This window comes from Salmo salar, chromosome 05, assembly GCF_965601325.2.
Source record: "Salmo salar chromosome 05, fSalSal1, whole genome shotgun sequence".
NCBI classification, from domain to species: domain Eukaryota; kingdom Metazoa; phylum Chordata; class Actinopteri; order Salmoniformes; family Salmonidae; genus Salmo; species Salmo salar.
Window position 1 is genome coordinate 76,901,340 of NC_138295.1, and position 19,449 is coordinate 76,920,788.

General features: G+C 51.1%; 1 protein-coding gene across 2 annotated transcripts in view; it reads left to right on the forward strand.

The window, feature by feature from the left end:
* Window positions 1–19,328, forward strand: part of LOC106590740 (tripartite motif-containing protein 46) — a 32,234-nt gene extending 12,906 nt beyond the window's left edge. Inside the window, exons 5-12 of one of the 2 annotated variants that reach the window (XM_082975592.1) lie at window positions 7,155–7,301; window positions 7,483–7,578; window positions 7,810–8,063; window positions 8,236–8,357; window positions 8,445–8,777; window positions 12,806–13,035; window positions 13,142–13,209; window positions 16,445–19,328. In XM_082975592.1, coding sequence (XP_082831718.1) covers window positions 7,155–7,301; window positions 7,483–7,578; window positions 7,810–8,063; window positions 8,236–8,357; window positions 8,445–8,777; window positions 12,806–13,035; window positions 13,142–13,209; window positions 16,445–16,862 — 1,668 coding nt within the window. In that variant the 3' untranslated portion in view covers window positions 16,863–19,328. Of the gene's footprint in view, window positions 1–7,154; window positions 7,302–7,482; window positions 7,579–7,809; window positions 8,064–8,235; window positions 8,358–8,444; window positions 8,778–8,949; window positions 9,862–12,805; window positions 13,036–13,141; window positions 13,210–16,444 lie in introns of those variants that run through there. The other variant, XM_082975593.1, reaches the window with a different exon arrangement.
* Window positions 19,329–19,449: the final 121 nt, after the last annotated feature.

The following is a 19,449-nucleotide window of genomic DNA, read 5'->3' on the forward strand; positions in this document are numbered from 1 at the left end:
TCAGCTTGAGGTGGTGATCCGTCATCCACACTGATATGTCTGCCAGACATGCAGAGATGTGATTCGCCACATGGTTATCAGAAGGGGGAAAGGAGAAGATTAATTGTGTGTCGTCTGCGTAGCACTGATAGGAGAGACCACGTGAGGATATGACAGAGCCAAGTGACTTGGTGTATAGCGAGAATAGGAGAGGGCCTAGAACAGAGCCCTGGGGGACACCAGTGGTGAGAGCACGTGGTGCGGAGTCAGATTCTCGCCATGCCACCTGGTAGGAGCGACCTGTCAGGTAGGACGCAATCCAAGCGTGGGCCGCGCCGGAGATGCCCAACTCGGAGAGGGTGGAGAGGAGGATCTGATGGTTCACAGTATCAAAGGCAGCCGATAGATCTAGAAAGATGAGAGCAGAGGAGAGAGAGTTAGCTTTAGCAGTGCGGAGCGCCTCCGTGACACAGAGAAGAGCAGTCTCAGTTGAATGACCAGTCTTGAAACCTGACTGATTTGGATCAAGAAGGTCATTCTGAGAGAGATAGCAGGAGAGCTGGCCAAGGACGGCACGTTCAAGAGTTTTGGAGAGAAAAGAAAGAAGGGATACTGGTCTGTAGTTGTTGACATCGAAGGGATCGAGTGTAGGTTTTTTCAGAAGGGGTGCAACTCTCGCTCTCTTGAAGACGGAAGGGACATAGCCAGCGGTCAAGGATGAGTTGATGAGCGAGGTGAGGTAAGGGAGAAGGTCTCCGGAAATAGGGTTAAGCGGGCAGGTTGTTGGGCGGCCGGCCGTCACAAGATGCGAAATTTCATCTGGAGAGAGAGGGGAGAAAGAGGTCAAAGCACAGGGTAGGGCAGTGTGAGCAGGACCAGCGGTGTCGTTTGACTTAGCAAACGAGGATCGGATGTCGTCGACCTTCTTTTCAAAATGGTTGACGAAGTCATCCGCAGAGAGGGAGGGGGAGGGGAGGGGAGGGGGAGGAGGATTCAGGAGGGAGGAGAAGGTGGCAAAGAGCTTCTTAGGGTTAGAGGCAGATGCTTGGAATTTAGTGTGGTAGAAAGTGGCTTTAGCAGCAGAGACAGAAGAGGAAAATGTAGAGAGGAGGGAGTGAAAGGATGCCAGGTCCGCAGGGAGGCGAGTTTTCCTCCATTTCCGCTCGGCTGCCCGGAGCCCTGTTCTGTGAGCTCGCAATGAGTCGTCGAGCCACGGAGCAGGAGGGGAGGACCGAGCCGGCCGGGAGGATAGGGGACATAGAGAGTCAAAGGATGCAGAAAGGGAGGAGAGGAGGGTTGAGGAGGCAGAATCAGGAGATACGTTGGAGAAGGTTTGAGCAGAGGGAAGTGATGATAGGATGGAAGAGGAGAGAGTAGCGGGGGAGAGAGAGCGAAGGTTGGGACGGCGCAATACCATCCGAGTAGGGGCAGAGTGAGAAGTGTTGGATGAGAGCGAGAGGGAAAAGGATACAAGGTAGTGGTCGGAGACTTGGAGGGGAGTTGCAATGAGATTAGTGGAAGAACAGCATCTAGTAAAGATGAGGTCAAGCGTATTGCCTGCCTTGTGAGTAGGGGGGGACGGTGAGAGGGTGAGGTCAAAAGAGGAGAGGAGTGGAAAGAAGGAGGCAGAGAGGAATGAGTCAAAGGTAGACGTGGGGAGGTTAAAGTCACCCAGAACTGTGAGAGGTGAGCCATCCTCAGGAAAGGAACTTATCACGGCGTCAAGCTCATTGATGAACTCTCCAAGGGAACCTGGAGAGCGATAAATGATAAGGATGTTAAGCTTGAAAGGGCTGGTAACTGTGACAGCATGGAATTCAAAGGAGGCGATAGACAGATGGGTCAGGGGAGAGAGAGAGAGAATGTCCACTTGGGAGAGATGAGGATCCCAGTGCCACCACCCCGCTGACCAGAAGCTCTCGGGGTGTGCGAGAACACGTGGGCAGACGAGGAGAGAGCAGTAGGAGTAGCAGTGTTATCTGTGGTAATCCATGTTTCCGTCAGCGCCAAGAAGTCGAGGGACTGGAGGGTAGCATAGGCTGAGATGAACTCTGCCTTGTTGGCCGCAGACCGGCAGTTCCAGAGGCTGCCGCTCCTTTGTAATGTATTTTGTTTCTACAATGCTGGTCGTCGGTAATAGTTGGCTAGGTTTGGAAATGACGTCGCGGGGGACGAAAATAGCTGGCCAGCTAACCTCGATAATTACTCTAAACTACACAATTATCAAACTATGACAAACTATGACAAAGACAACTTATTGACTAAAAATGACTAAAATGATACAGTACTGCTGGCTGGTAAAGTAGGCTAGCTAGCAGTGGCTGCGTTGTTGACTTTGTTTGAAAGTGTAGCTGGCTAGGTAACCTCGATAGTTTCAGTGCTACACCTTATCATGATACAGAGGCAACTATGTAGCTAGCTAACACTAGCTAACCTGGCGAGCTAACCTCGATAATTACTCTAAACTACACAATTATCTTAGATACAAAGACAGCAAAGACAACTATGTAGCTAGCTAACACTACACTAATCAAGTCGTTCCGTTGTAATGTATTAGTTTCTACAGTGCTGCTAGTCGGTAGAAGTTGCTAGCTAGCAGTGTTGACTAAGTAGGAGAACGGTGGCGCGGCGGACGAAAATAGCTGGCTAGCTAACCTCGATAATTACTCTAAACTACACAATTATCTTAGATACAAAGACAGCAAAGACAACTATGTAGCTAGCTAACACTAGACTAATCAAATCGTTCCGTTGTAATGTATTAGTTTCTACAGTGCTGCTAGTCGGTAGAAGTTGGCTAGCTAGCTAGCAGTTGTTGACTAATAGCTGGCTAGCTAACCTCGATAATTACTCTAAACTACACAATTATCTTTGATACAAAGACAGCTAAGTAGCTAGCTAAAAAATTGCTCAGATCAAACAAATCAAACCGTTGTAATGTAATGAGATGTAATATTACCTGCGGAGCGGAGTGCAGCACGACTACTCGCTCCAAACCCGGAATGTTTCCTCTACAGTCCCTCTCTCTCTCTCCTTCGTCTGTTTCCTCTACAGTCCGTCTCTCTCTCTCTCCTTCACCTGTGTCCTGTACATCACCTCTCTCTCTCTCTCCCTTTCTCCTTCACCTGTTTCCTCTTCAGTCCCTCTCTCTCTTTCCTTCACCTGTTTCCTCTTGAGTCCCTCTCTCTTTCTCCTTCACCAGTTTCCTCTACAGTCCCTCTGTCTCTCTCCTTCACCTCCTGTTTCCTCTATAGTACCTCTCTCTTTCTCCTTCACCACCTGTTTCCTCTACAGTACCTCTCTCTGTCCTCCTACCTGTTTCCTCTACAGTGCCTCTCTCTCTCCTTCACGTTTCCTCTACAGTCCCTCTCTCTCTCTCCTTCACCTGTTTCCTCCACAGTACCTCTCTCTCCTTCACCTATTTCCTCCACAGTACCTCTCTCTCTCCTTCACCTGTTTCCTCTACAGTTCCTCTCTCGCTCCTTCACCTGTTTCCTCTACAGTACCTCTCTCTCTCCTTCACCTGTTTCCTCTACAGTACCTCTCTCTCCTTCACCTATTTCCTCCACAGTTCCTCTCTCGCTCCTTCACCTGTTTCCTCTACAGTACCTCTCTCTCTCCTTCACGGTTCCTCTACAGTACCTCTCTCTCTCCTTCACCTGTTTCCTCTACAGTACCTCTCTCTCTCCTTCACCTATTTCCTCCACAGTACCTCTCTCTCTCCACCTGTTTCCTCTACAGTACCTCTCTCTCTCCTTCACCTATTTCCTCCACAGTACCTCTCTCTCTCCACCTGTTTCCTCTACAGTACCTCTCTCTCTCCTTTACCTGTTTCCTCTACAGTACCTCTCTCTCTCCTTCACGTTTCCTCTACAGTACCTCTCTCTCTCCACCTGTTTCCTCTACAGTACCTCTCTCTCTCCTTTACCTGTTTCCTCTACAGTACCTCTCTCTCTCCTTCACGTTTCCTCTACAGTACCTCTCTCTCTCCTTCACCTGTTTCCTCTACAGTACCTCTCTCGCTCCTTCACCTGTTTCCTCTACAGTACCTCTCTCTCTCCTTCACGGTTCCTCTACAGTACCTCTCTCTCTCCTTCACGGTTCCTCTACAGTACCTCTCTCTCTCCTTCACCTGTTTCCTCTACAGTACCTCTCTCTCTCCTTTACCTGTTTCCTCTACAGTACCTCTCTCTCTCTCCTTCACGTTTCCTCTACAGTACCTCTCTTTCCTTCACATTTCCTCTACAGTACCTCTCTCTCTCCTTCACCTGTTTCCTCTTGAGTCCCTCTCTCTTTCTCCTTCACCAGTTTCCTCTACAGTCCCTCTGTCTTTCTCCTTCACCTCCTGTTTCCTCTATAGTACCTCTCTCTTTCTCCTTCACCACCTGTTTCCTCTACAGTACCTCTCTCTGTCCTCCTACCTGTTTCCTCTACAGTGCCTCTCTCTCTCCTTCACGTTTCCTCTACAGTCCCTCTCTCTCTCTCCTTCACCTGTTTCCTCCACAGTACCTCTCTCTCCTTCACCTATTTCCTCCACAGTACCTCTCTCTCTCCTTCACCTGTTTCCTCTACAGTTCCTCTCTCGCTCCTTCACCTGTTTCCTCTACAGTACCTCTCTCTCTCCTTCACCTGTTTCCTCTACAGTACCTCTCTCTCCTTCACCTATTTCCTCCACAGTTCCTCTCTCGCTCCTTCACCTGTTTCCTCTACAGTACCTCTCTCTCTCCTTCACGGTTCCTCTACAGTACCTCTCTCTCTCCTTCACCTGTTTCCTCTACAGTACCTCTCTCTCTCCTTCACCTATTTCCTCCACAGTACCTCTCTCTCTCCACCTGTTTCCTCTACAGTACCTCTCTCTCTCCTTCACCTATTTCCTCCACAGTACCTCTCTCTCTCCACCTGTTTCCTCTACAGTACCTCTCTCTCTCCTTTACCTGTTTCCTCTACAGTACCTCTCTCTCTCCTTCACGTTTCCTCTACAGTACCTCTCTCTCTCCACCTGTTTCCTCTACAGTACCTCTCTCTCTCCTTTACCTGTTTCCTCTACAGTACCTCTCTCTCTCCTTCACGTTTCCTCTACAGTGCCTCTCTCTCTCCTTCACGTTTCCTCTACAGTCCCTCTCTCTCTCTCCTTCACCTGTTTCCTCCACAGTACCTCTCTCTCCTTCACCTATTTCCTCCACAGTACCTCTCTCTCTCCTTCACCTGTTTCCTCTACAGTTCCTCTCTCGCTCCTTCACCTGTTTCCTCTACAGTACCTCTCTCTCTCCTTCACCTGTTTCCTCTACAGTACCTCTCTCTCCTTCACCTATTTCCTCCACAGTTCCTCTCTCGCTCCTTCACCTGTTTCCTCTACAGTACCTCTCTCTCTCCTTCACGGTTCCTCTACAGTACCTCTCTCTCTCCTTCACCTGTTTCCTCTACAGTACCTCTCTCTCTCCTTCACCTATTTCCTCCACAGTACCTCTCTCTCTCCACCTGTTTCCTCTACAGTACCTCTCTCTCTCCTTCACCTATTTCCTCCACAGTACCTCTCTCTCTCCACCTGTTTCCTCTACAGTACCTCTCTCTCTCCTTTACCTGTTTCCTCTACAGTACCTCTCTCTCTCCTTCACGTTTCCTCTACAGTACCTCTCTCTCTCCACCTGTTTCCTCTACAGTACCTCTCTCTCTCCTTTACCTGTTTCCTCTACAGTACCTCTCTCTCTCCTTCACGTTTCTTCTACAGTACCTCTCTCTCTCCTTCACCTGTTTCCTCTACAGTACCTCTCTCGCTCCTTCACCTGTTTCCTCTACAGTACCTCTCTCTCTCCTTCACGGTTCCTCTACAGTACCTCTCTCTCTCCTTCACGGTTCCTCTACAGTACCTCTCTCTCTCCTTCACCTGTTTCCTCTACAGTACCTCTCTCTCTCCTTTACCTGTTTCCTCTACAGTACCTCTCTCTCTCTCCTTCACGTTTCCTCTACAGTACCTCTCTTTCCTTCACATTTCCTCTACAGTACCTCTCTCTCTCCTTTACCTGTTTCCTCTACAGTACCTCTCTCTCTCCTTCACGTTTCCTCTACAGTACCTCTCTTTCCTTCACATTTCCTCTACAGTACCTCTCTCTCTCCTTCACCTGTTTCCCATACAGTACCTCTCTCTCTCTCCTTCACCTGTTTCCTCTACAGTACCTCTCTCTCTCCTTTACGTTTCCTCCACCGTGACTCTCTCTGAGTTTGGCTGGTGACCTCCTTTTCTTCCTCCTCCTGTTATATCTTCTCCCTCTCTCCTCCCTGCCCACCCCTGTATCTACACCTCTACTGTACCTGTCTTCCTCCTCCTGTTATATCTTCTTCCTCTCTCCTCCCTGCCCACCCCTGTATCTACACCTCTACTGTACCTGTCTTCCTCCTCCTGTTATATCTTCTTCCTCTCTCCTCCCTGCCCACCCCTGTATCTACACCTCTACTGTACCTGTCTTCCTCCTCCTGTTATATCTTCTTCCTCTCTCCTCCCTGCCCACCCCTGTATCTACACCTCTACTGTACCTGTCTTCCTCCTCCTGTTATATCTTCTTCCTCTCTCCTCCCTGCCCACCCCTGTATCTACACCTCTACTGTACCTGTCTTCCTCCTCCTGTTATATCTTCTTCCTCTCTCCTCCCTGCCCACCCCTGTATCTACACCTCTACTGTACCTGTCTTCCTCCTCCTGTTATATCTTCTTCCTCTCTCCTCCCTGCCCACCCCTGTATCTACACCTCTACTGTACCTGTCTTCCTCCTCCTGTTATATCTTCTTCCTCTCTCCTCCCTGCCCACCCCTGTATCTACACCTCTACTGTACCTGTCTTCCTCCTCCTGTTATATCTTCTTCCTCCTCCCCTCTCCCCTCCTCTCCTGCCCTCTCCCCCTCCTCCCCTCTCTCCTCCTCTCCGTTCCTGCCCTCTCCCCTTCTCTCCCCCTCCTCCCCTCTCCCCTCCTCCCCTCTCCTCTTCCCTCCTCTCCCCTCCTCCCCTCCTCTCCGCTCCTGCCCTCTCCTTTCCCCTCTTCACCCCCTCAACCCTCTCCCCCTCCTCCCTTCTCCTCTCCCCTCCTGCCCTCTCCTCTCTCCTTCTCCTCTCCTCTCCCCCTCCTCCCCTCTTGCCCTCTCTCCTCTCCTCCTCTCCTCCTCTCCCCCGTTCTTCCCTATTAGGTCCTAACGTGTCTGGAGCATGAGCAGGAGAGGTTGTTGTGGTACTGTCGCTCCTGCCAGAGGCTGCTGTGTCCGCTCTGTAAGCTCCGCAGAGTCCACCACGGCCACAAGGTGGCGCCCATCGCACAGGCCTGCCAGGCACTAAAGGTATCTATCTATCTATCTATCTATCTATCTATCTATCTATCTATCTATCTATCTATCTATCTATCTATCTATCTATCTATCTATCTATCTATCTATCTATCTATCTATCTATCTATCTGTTAAAACATGAAACTACATGTTTGCTTGCTGATATTGTCATCTGTCTCTCTTAACACCTGAGGACAAAATCACCAAGGAGATCAACTACATTCTGGCCAATCAGGACACAGTAAAGGCTCAGATAACTCAGCTGGAGAGTGCCATCACACATATGGAGGTAAACTCTCTCTCCATCCTTTCTGTCTCTCTTTCATTCCAATCCACTACTTTCCTCCCTCTATCCTTCGATTGCCTCTTTCTCTCCAACACAGTATAACCTTCATGCTCTTCTTTCCCTCCCTCTACCCCCTCTCTTCTTCCCCTCTCTCCCTCTACCACATCCCCTTATACCCCCCTCTCTCTCCCTCTACCCCCTCCCTTATACCCCCTCTCAACTCCCTCTCTCTAGTTGAACAGTGCGTTGGCGAGGGAGCAGTTGTCCCAGTCTGTGAGGGAGCTGGGGGCGTCTCTAGCTGAGCGACAGGGAGCGTTGACCCTGGCCCTGGAGGGGGCCCGGCTGAGGAGGGGGGAGGCCCTGTTGGCCCAGGTGTCTGAGAGGAGGGGTCTGCAGGAGCACGGCGGGTTAATGGCCTACACACAGGAGCTGCTCAAAGAGACCGACCAACCCTGCTTCGTACAGGCCGCACGAATCACCCACAACAGGTACGGGTGGTAGATGCAAAACACACATGCTCACCCGCACACACACACTGTGGGTAAATAACAGGTGCAATATCAACGCTTAACACTTACCAGCCCCCCCCCCCTCTCTATTTTCTCTCTCACTCTTTCTCTCTTTTTCTCTGCCTCTGACTCTCTCTTTCTCTCTCTCCAGGCTGGTGAAAGCGATAGAGAATATGCAGTGTTTCTCTCTCTCGGCTGATCCCTCCTTCAGACACTTCCACATGGACGCCTCCAGAGAACTGAAAGTCATCAGCAACATGGAATACATAAGAGGTGTGTGTAAGAGGTTAGATCTGAAAGCTAACTCATCCCATCCACCAATATAACTCCCTTTTCTTCTCTGCCCCGCCCCTGCTACAGCCCCATTGGCTCCTGTGATTGACACTCAGCGGACGCTGGCCTATGACCAGCTGTTCCTGTGCTGGCGACTCCCCCAGGACTCCGCCCCTGCCTGGCACTTCTCCGTCGAGTTCCAGCAGCGAATGGGATTGACCGAGGCAGGCTGGGGAGGAGAGGTCAGGAGTCCCAATGCTCCAGTGGCGTGGCAACGCCTGGAGGAGGTGGGCGGGACTAGTGCTGTGATTGACAGGCTGGAGATGGACAGTGTGTACGTGCTAAGGGTGAAAGGAAGCAATAAGGCGGGGTTTGGAGAGTACAGCGAAGAGGTTTACCTGCACACACCACCTGCACCAGGTGAGACACACACACAGACACGATAATACGCAATTCATGATACAATTATTGTTGGGGAATTGTTTAACAAAGTCAATACCTCTTTTGTCCCAATCCATCCCTTCACCTTCTCAATTCCCTCATCTTCTCATCTTCTCTCTGCATAACCCTCTCCCTCTGTTCTGCAACCCAGCTCCACCCCCGGCCCTCTCTCCATCCGTCCATGCTCTCTCCATCCCCCATCCTCGCTCCATCCCTCAATCCTCTCTCCATCCCTCCATCCTCTCTCCATCCCTTTATCGCCCTATCTCTCCTTCCGCTCTTTCACCTTGCTAACCCTCTGTACTTGATTCAGAAGAATACTACCATCCCACTCTCTGTCCTTCTCCTACCTCTCTCTCTCTTTATCGACATCTCTCCCTCTCTGTCCTTCTCCTACCTCTCTCTCTCTTTATTGACATCTCTCCCTCTCTGTCCTTCTCCTACCTCTCTCTCTTTATCGACATCTCTCCCTCTCTGTCCTTCTCCTACCTCTCTCTCTCTTTATCGACATCTCTCCCTCTCTGTCCTTCTCCTACCTCTCTCTCTCTTTATCGACATCTCTCCCTCTCTGTCCTTCTCCTACCTCTCTCTCTCTTTATCGACATCTCTCCCTCTCTGTCCTTCTCCTACCTCTCTCTCTCTTTATCGACATCTCTCCCTCTCTGTCCTTCTCCTACCTCTCTCTCTTTATCGACATCTCTCCCTCTCTGTCCTTCTCCTACCTCTCTCTCTTTATCGACATCTCTCCCTCTCTGTCCTTCTCCTACCTCTCTCTCTTTATTGACATCTCTCCCTCTCTGTCCTTCTCCTACCTCTCTCTTTATTGACATCTCTCCCTCTCTGTCCTTCTCCTACCTCTCTCTCTCTTTATCGACATCTCTCCCTCTCTGTCCTTCTCCTACCTCTCTCTCTCTTTATCGACATCTCTCCCTCTCTGTCCTTCTCCTACCTCTCTCTCTCTTTATCGACATCTCTCCCTCTCTGTCCTTCTCCTACCTCTCTCTTTATTGACATCTCTCCCTCTCTGTCCTTCTCCTACCTCTCTCTCTTTATTGACATCTCTCCCTCTCTGTCCTTCTCCTACCTCTCTCTCTTTATCGACATCTCTCCCTCTCTGTCCTTCTCCTACCTCTCTCTCTCTTTATCGACATCTCTCCCTCTCTGTCCTTCTCCTACCTCTCTCTCTCTTTATCGACATCTCTCCCTCTCTGTCCTTCTCCTACCTCTCTCTTTATTGACATCTCTCCCTCTCTGTCCTTCTCCTACCTCTCTCTCTTTATTGACATCTCTCCCTCTCTGTCCTTCTCCTACCTCTCTCTCTTTATCGACATCTCTCCCTCTCTGTCCTTCTCCTACCTGTCTCTCTCTTTATCGACATCTCTCCCTCTCTGTCCTTCTCCTACCTCTCTCTCTCTTTATCGACATCTCTCCCTCTCTGTCCTTCTCCTACCTCTCTCTCTTTATCGACATCTCTCCCTCTCTGTCCTTCTCCTACCTCTCTCTTTATTGACATCTCTCCCTCTCTGTCCTTCTCCTACCTCTCTCTCTCTTTATCGACATCTCTCCCTCTCTGTCCTTCTCCTACCTCTCTCTCTCTTTATCGACATCTCTCCCTCTCTGTCCTTCTCCTACCTCTCTCTCTCTTTATTGACATCTCTCCCTCTCTGTCCTTCTCCTACCTCTCTCTCTTTATCGACATCTCTCCCTCTCTGTCCTTCTCCTACCTCTCTCTCTCTTTATCGACATCTCTCCCTCTCTGTCCTTCTCCTACCTCTCTCTCTTTATCGACATCTCTCCCTCTCTGTCCTTCTCCTACCTCTCTTTATTGACATCTCTCCCTCTCTGTCCTTCTCCTACCTCTCTCTCTTTAGCGACATCTCTCCCTCTCTGTCCTTCTCCTACCTCTCTCTCTTCATCGACATCTCTCCCTCTCTGTCCTTCTCCTACCTCTCTCTTTATCGACATCTCTCCCTCTCTGTCCTTCTCCTACCTCTCTCTCTCTTTATTGACATCTCTCCCTCTCTGTCCTTCTCCTACCTCTCTCTCTTTATCGACATCTCTCCCTCTCTGTCCTTCTCCTACCTCTCTCTCTCTTTATCGACATCTCTCCCTCTCTGTCCTTCTCCTACCTCTCTCTCTCTTTATCGACATCTCTCCCTCTCTGTCCTTCTCCTACCTCTCTCTCTTTATTGACATCTCTCCCTCTCTGTCCTTCTCCTACCTCTCTCTTCATCGACATCTCTCCCTCTCTGTCCTTCTCCTACCTCTCTCTCTTTAGCGACATCTCTCCCTCTCTGTCCTTCTCCTACCTCTCTCTCTTTATCGACATCTCTCCCTCTCTGTCCTTCTCCTACCTCTCTCTCTTCATCGACATCTCTCCCTCTCTGTCCTTCTCCTACCTCTCTCTTCATCGACATCTCTCCCTCTCTGTCCTTCTCCTACCTCTCTCTCTTTAGCGACATCTCTCCCTCTCTGTCCTTCTCCTACCTCTCTCTCTTTATCGACATCTCTCCCTCTCTGTCCTTCTCCTACCTCTCTCTCTTCATCGACATCTCTCCCTCTCTGTCCTTCTCCTACCTCTCTCTCTTTATTGACATCTCTCCCTCTCTGTCCTTCTCCTACCTCTCTCTCTCTTTATCGACATCTCTCCCTCTCTGTCCTTCTCCTACCTCTCTCTCTCTTTATCGACATCTCTCCCTCTCTGTCCTTCTCCTCCCTCTCTCTCTTCATCAACATCTCTCCCTCTCTGTCCTTCTCGTACCTCTCTCTCTTCATCGACATCTCTCCCTCTCTGTCCTTCTCCTACCTCTCTCTCTTTATCGACATCTCTCCCTCTCTGTCCTTCTCCTACCTCTCTCTCTTCATCGACATCTCTCCCTCTCTGTCCTTCTCCTACCTCTCTCTCTTTATTGACATCTCTCCCTCTCTGTCCTTCTCCTACCTCTCTCTCTCTTTATCGACATCTCTCCCTCTCTGTCCTTCTCCTACCTCTCTCTCTCTTTATCGACATCTCTCCCTCTCTGTCCTTCTCCTCCCTCTCTCTCTTCATCAACATCTCTCCCTCTCTGTCCTTCTCGTACCTCTCTCTCTTCATCGACATCTCTCCCTCTCTGTCCTTCTCCTACCTCTCTCTCTTTATTGACATCTCTCCCTCTCTGTCCTTCTCCTACCTCTCTCTCTTTATCGACATCTCTCCCTCTCTGTCCTCCTACCTCTCTCTCTCTTTATTGACATCTCTCCCTCTCTGTCCTTCTTCTACCTCTCTCTCTCTTTAGCGACATCTCTCCCTCTCTGTCCTCACACTGTCCATACTGTATAAACATTCCCCCTGTCTCCTGTGTTATTAAGTGTTCATGCAACTTACTAAAGGAGATTCATTTATTTCTCAAAAACTGATCAGTGATCAGCAGTCGTATCTGTATTGGGCTAGGTTTCTCTCCCTCTTTAGACCTCTCTCTCTCTCTCTCTCTCTTATTTCCTGCTCTCCTCATTCCCTCTTTCCTATCCTCTCTTTCCTGGGGTGTATTTATTCCTCCAGAAGACATCAGTTTCCTGTAGATGTAAGCAGCTCTGCTCCTCTGCTCCTCTCCCTGATGCTATATCTAACCCTTCCCCTTCCTCCCCCTTCTCCCTCCTCCTCCTCTCACTGTCCCTCCTCTCCCTGATGCTATATCTAACCCTTCCTCTTCCTCCCCCTCTCCTTTTCCCTCCTCCTCCTCTCACTGTCCCTCCTCTCCCTGATGCTATATCTAACCCTTCCCCTTCCTCCCCCTCTCCTTTTCCCTCCTCCTCCTCTCACTGTCCCTCCTCTCCCTGATGCTATATCTAACCCTTCCCTTCCTCCCCCTCTCCTTCTCCCTCCTCCTCCTCACTGTCCCTCCTCTTCCTCCCCCTCTCCTCTTCCTCTCCTCCTCTCCTTCTCCCTCCCTCCCTCCCTCCTCCCCCTCTCCTCCTCCCCCTCTCCCTCTCCTCCTCTCTTCCTCCTCCCCCTCTCCCTCCTCCGTCAGTGTTGTGTTTCTCTCTGGACTCTCGCTGGGGTTTGCATGCTGACCGACTGGCGCTGGGTAAAGGTCAGACGTATGCCCGCAGCGTGCCTGGCCTCTCCCTTCTGCAGGCCGCCGACCGCTCCCTCACTTCCTGTCACCTGACCTCTGACCTCCTCATAGGCGACCTGGCCATTACCCAAGGAAGGCACTACTGGGCATGCTCGGTGGAGCCCGGCTCCTACCTGGTCAAGGTGAGAAAGAGAGATGTGTGTGTGTGTGTGTGTGTGCGTGCGTGCGTGCGTGGATGTGTATAATTTACTCAATCTAACATGTTATTTTTCTCTCTGCGTTCCTCAGGTGGGAGTTGGACAGGAGGCCAAGCTCCAGGAGTGGTTCCACCTTCCCCAGGACATGGCCAGCCCCCGGTGAGAGAGGAGAGAGGGGGGGAGAGGGAGGGAAGGAGAGGGAGGGGGACAGAGGGAGGTAGAGGGGACAGAGGGAGGGAGGTAGAGGGAGGGATGGAGAGGGAGGGGGGGACAGAGGGAGGTAGAGGGAGGGATGGAGATGGAGGGGGGGACAGAGGGAGGTAAGGGTAGGGGGGAGAGAGGGAAGGAGAGGGAGGGGGGGACAGAGGGGGTAGAGGGAGGGAAGGAGAGGGAGGGGGGGACAGTGGGAGGTAGGGGGGACAGAGGGAGGTGGAGGTAGGGGGGACAGAGGGAGGGAGGGGGGACAGAGGGAGGTGGAGGTAGGGGGGACAGAGGGAGGTAGGGGGGACAGAGGGAGGTAGAGGTAGGGGGGACAGAGGGAGGTAGAGGTAGGGGGGACAGAGGGGGGTAGAGGTAGGGGGACAGAGGGAGATAGAGGTAGGGGGGGCAGAGGGAGGTAGGCGGGACAGAGGGGGGTAGAGGTAGGGGGACAGAGGGAGGTAGAGGTAGGGGGGCAGAGGGAGGTAGGGGGGCAGAGGGAGGTAGAGGGAGGTAGAGATAGAGGGAGGTAGGGGGGACAGAGGGAGGTAGAGGTAGAGGGGACAGAGGGAGGTAGAGGTAGGGGGGCAGAGGGAGGTAGAGGGAGGTAGAGATAGAGGCGACAGAGGGAGGTAGGGGGGACAGAGGGAGGTAGAGGGAGGGATGGAGATGGAGGGGGGACAGAGGGAGGTAGAGGGAGGGGGGACAGAGGGAGGTAGAGGTAGGGGGCAGAGGGAGGTAGAGGTAGAGGGGACAGAGGGAGGTTGGGGTAGGGGGGACAGAGGGAGGTAGAGGGGACAGAGGGAGGTAGAGGGGACAGAGGGAGGTTGGGGTAGGGGGGACAGAGGGAGGTAGAGGGGACAGAGGGAGGTAGAGGTAGAGGGGACAGAGGGAGGTTGGGGTAGGGGGGACAGAGGGAGGTAGAGATAAAGGTGACAGAGGGAGGTAGGGGGGACAGAGGGAGGTAGAGGGAGGGATGGAGATGGAGGTAGAGGGAGGGGGACAGAGGGAGGTAGAGGTAGGGGGCAGAGGGAGGTAGAGGTAGGGGGACAGAGGGAGGTTGGGGTAGGGGGGACAGAGGGAGGTAGAGGGGACAGAGGGAGGTAGAGGGGACAGAGGGAGGTTGGGGTAGGGGGGACAGAGGGAGGTAGAGGGAGGTAGAGATAGAGGTGACAGAGGGAGGTAGGGGGGACAGAGGGAGGTAGAGGGAGGGATGGAGATGGAGGTAGAGGGAGGGGGACAGAGGGAGGTAGAGGTAGGGGGGATAGAGGGAGGTAGAGGTAGGGGGACAGAGGGAGGTAAGGGGAACAGAGGGAGGTAGAGGGGACAGAGGGAGGTAGAAATAGGGGGACAGAGGGAGATAGAGGTAGGGGGGGCAGAGGGAGGTTGGGGTAGGGGAGACAGAGGGAGGTAGAGGGGACAGGGGGAGGTAGAGGTAGAGGGGACAGAGGGAGGTAGAGGTAGGGGGGACAGAGGGAGGTTGAGGGAGGTAGAGATAGAGGTGACAGAGTGAGGTAGGGGGACAGAGGGAGGTAGAGGGAGGGATGGAGATGGAGGGGGGACAGAGGGAGGTAGAGGTAGGGGGGACAGAGGGAGGTAGAGGGGACAGAAGGAGGTAGAGGGGACAGAGGGAGGTAGAGGTAGGGGGGACAGAGGGAGGTAGAGGTAGGGGGGACAGAGGGAGGTAGAGGTAGGGGGGACAGAGGGAGGTAGAGGTAGAGGGGACAGAGGGAGGTAGAGGTAGGGGGGTAGAGGTAGGGGGGACAGAGGGAGGTAGAGGGGACAGAAGGAGGTAGAGGTAGGGGGACAGAGTGAGGTAGAGGTAGGGGGGACAGAGGGAGGTAGAGGGGACAGAGGGAGGTAGAGGGGACAGAGGGAGGTAGAGGTAGGGGGACAGAGTGAGGTAGAGATAGAGGTAAGGATGGAGAGGGAGGGTGGACAGAGGGAGGTAGAGGTAGGGGGGACAGAGTGAGGTAGAGGTAGGGGGACAGAGGGAGGTAGAGGTAGGGGGGACAGACGGAGGTAGAGGTAGGGGGGACAGAGGGAGGTAGAGGTAGGGGGGGACAGACGGAGGTAGAGGTTGGGGGGACAGAGGGAGGTAGAGGTAGGGGGGACAGAGGGAGGTAGAGGTAGGGGGGACAGACGGAGGTATAGGTAGGGGGACAGAGGGAGGTAGAGGTAGGGGGGACAGAGGGAGGTAGAGGTAGGGGAGACAGACGGAGGTAGAGGTAGGGGGGACAGAGGGAGGTAGAGGTAGGGGGGACAGACGGAGGTAGAGGTTGGGGGGACAGAGGGAGGTAGAGGTAGGGGGACAGAGGGAGGTAGAGGTAGGGGGGCAGAGGGAGGTAGAGGGAGGTAGAGATAGAGGTGACAGAGGGAGGTAGGGGGGACAGAGGGAGGTAGAGGGAGGGAGGTAGAGGTAGGGGGGACAGACGGAGGTAGAGGTAGGGGGGACAGAGGGAGGTAGAGGTAGGGGGGACAGACGGAGGTAAAGGTTGGGGGGACAGAGGGAGGTAGAGGTAGGGGGGACAGACGGAGGTAGAGGTTGGGGGGCCAGAGGGAGGTAGAGGTAGGGGGACAGACGGAGGTAGAGGTAGGTGGGACAGAGGGAGGTAGAGGTAGGGGGGCAGAGGGAGGTAGAGGGAGGTAGAGATAGAGGTGACAGAGGGAGGTAGGGGGGACAGAGGGAGGTAGAGGGAGGGATGGAGATGGAGGGGGGACAGAGGGAGGTAGAGGTTGGGGGGACAGACGGAGGTAGAGGTAGGGGGGACAGACGGAGGTAGAGGTAGGTGGGACAGAGGGAGGTAGAGGTAGGGGGGACAGAGGGAGGTAGAGGTAGGGGGGACAGAGGGAGGTAGAGGTTGGGGGGACAGACGGAGGTAGAGGTTGGGGGGACAGACGGAGGTAGAGGTTGGGGGGACAGAGGGAGGTAGAGGTAGGTGGGACAGAGGGAGGTAGAGGTAGGGGGGCAGAGGGAGGTAGAGGGAGGTAGAGGTAGGGGGTAGTAAAGAAGTTGTTCCAATGACAATAAAACGAAGTAAACTCAGTCTCCCCTTGTCCTCCCTCTTCCTCACTCACTCGATCCCCCCCTCTCTCTTCCCCTTCCCCCCTTCTCTCTTCCCGTTCCCCCCTCCACTCTCTCCCCCTTCCCTCCTCCCCCTCCCCTCTCTCTCCCCTCCCCCTTCCCTCTCTCCAGCTATGACCCAGACAGTGGCCATGACAGTGGGGCTGAGGATTCCCCAGACTCCTCCCCTCCCTTCTGCTTCCTGACCATGGGCATGGGAAAGGTCCTCTTACCCCAGGGGGCAGCAAACTTACACCACAATACCCACAGTACCCATGGGAACAACCATGGCCCCCCTACTGCCCCCCTGCCCCCGCGCCTGGGGGTTTGTCTGGACTTCGAGAAGGGGCGGGTCACGTTCTACGACGCCCACTCGCTGCGCACCCTGTGGGAGGGGCATGTGGATTGCTCTGCCCCTGTGTGCCCGGCCTTTTGTTTCATTGGTGGAGGGGCACTGCAGCTGCAGGAGCTGGTGGCCAATCGGAGCACAGAGGAGCCACCGCACAGAAGGGTCACCATCCAATCACACGCCACCAATTTAGGTAACTGAAGAAGTATGGAGTGGAATGATGTGGAAAGAACCTTTATCAACTTGATGTTTACTTTTTTATATATAGGTTTCATTTGTAATGTCTGCAACTGTTGATGATGTACATTGACACATGAGTGGGACGTTTATCGTTAAATGACTCATGAGTGGGGGGTTTACTGTTAAATGACTCATGAGTGGGACGTTTACCGTTAAATGACTCATGAGTGGGGCGTTAACTGTTAAATGACTCATGAGTGGGGGGTTTACTGTTAAATGACTCATGAGTGGGACGTTTATTGTTAAATGACTCATGAGTGGGATGTTAACTGTTAAATGATTCATGAGTGGGATGTTTACTGTTAAATGGCTCATGAGTGGGACGTTTACTGTTAAATGACTCATGAGTGGGACGTTTACTGTTAAATGACTCATGAGTGGGACGTTTACTGTTAAATGACTCATGAGTGGGACGTTTACTGTTAAATGACTCATGAGTGGGACGTTTACTGTTAAATGACTCATGAGTGGGACGTTTACTGTTAAATGACTCATGAGTGGGACGTTTACTGTTAGGACTCATGTTACCTGCACTTCACATAGATCTTATTGTTTGAAACCAAACCAAAATGCTCACATTGTGGAAGATTGTCTCATAAGCTTCAAACATGTATTACAAATCAAGAGGGTAGAAATATCTAGTCTATATTTTGAGAAAATAGAGATGAATGGGATTTACACATTATGGATAGAAAGGATTTTGCGTAAATCATGTGTTGATGTCAATGGGAAGATTTAGGATGTGTGTGTATTCACCTGAATTAAAATTATAATGCTTGTTTTATCATTCTCATCTGAGCTGGCTGAATATTTATACTGTTTTATAGCTTTTTATTCATAGCTTTTATGATTATTATGACTGGCAATAATACATTTTTACTCAACAGATTATTACTAAAAAGATAGATCTTACAGGGTCGAGGCTCAGACTGTCAGTATTCATACAGTATATTGAATGTGTGTGTGTGTATGTGAGAGTGTGTATATTTACTTGAATGCATGTGTGCATGTGTGTGAGAGAGAGAGAGCGAGAGACAGAGAGAGAGGGAGATATATACAGTACGTGTCAAAAGTGTATTTTTTCTTATTTTCTACATTGTAGAATAATAGTGAAGACATCAAAACTATGAAATAACACATTTGGAATCATGTAGAAACCAAAAAAGTGTTAAACAAATATATTTGTGGAGGCCAGGTTATCTGATGCAGCAGTCCATCATTCTTGATCAAATAGCCCTTTCACAGCCTGGAGGTGTGTTGAGTCATTGTCCTGTTGAAAAACAAATGATAGTCCCACTAAGCCCAAACCAGATGGGATGGTGTATCGCTGCAGAATGCTGTAGTAGCCATGCTGGTTAAGTGTGCCTTGAATTCTAAATAAATCATAGACAATGTCACCAGCAAAGCACCCCACACCATCACATCTCCTCTTCCATGCTTCACAGTGGGACCAACACATGCAGAGATCATCCGTTCACCTACACTGTGTCTCACAAAGACACTGCAGTTGGAACCAAAAATTTCTAATTTTGACTCATCAGACCAATGGACAGATTTCCACCAGTCTAATGTCCATTGCTCATGTTTCTTGGCCCAATCAAGTCCCTTCTTCTTATTGGTTTCCTTTAGTAATGGTTTCTTTGCAGCATTTCGACCATGTAGGCCTGATTCACGCAGTCTCCTCTGAACACAACTGATTGGCTCAAACGCATTAAGAAGGAAATAAATTCAACAAATTAATTTTTAACAAGACACAACTGTTAATTGAAATGCATTCCAGGTGACTACCTCATGATGCTGGTTGAGAGAATGCCAAGAGTGTGCAAAGCTGCCATCAAGGCAAAGGGTGGCTACTTTGAAGAATCTAAAATATTAAATATATTTTGATTTGTTTAACACTTTTTTGATAACTACATGATTCCATATGAGTTATTTCATAGTTTTGATGTATTCACTATTATTCTACAATGTAGAAAATAGTAAAAATAAAGAAAAACCCTTGAATGAGTTTGTGTGTCCAGACTTGACTGGTACTGTATATATTAGTAGAGCCTGCTGAGGGGAGAACGGCTAATAATAATGGCTGGAATGGAGTGAATGGAATGGTATCAAGAACACGGTTTTCATGTGTTTGATACCACTCCATTCCAGTCATTATTATGAGCCGTCCTCCCCTCAGCAGCCTCCACTGGTATATATATAGAGAGAGTCCGGTCCAATCCAATCTGTTGCTCGGAGGTCTCGCTGTAACAACCATGCTTTCTGTTCTGTCTGTCCTGAATGATCTGGTTGTAAAATGCAGTTGTCTTTTACCTTACAGCACTTGAATGACTTTAGACTGTAGCATCTCCCTCATTTAGACTTTGCCATGCTGGCAGAATGTTTGTAAAACGTCATGAGAAAAAGGAATAAACAATTCAACAGTTACATTGAGGTGTTATGTGAATGATGTTCTGTTTCAGGAACATATCAGTAATGAGGACCAGACAGGGAGAGGAATCACTGGGCCGTTCAACAACCCTGCATACTTTTGTCGTCATCTAGAAAA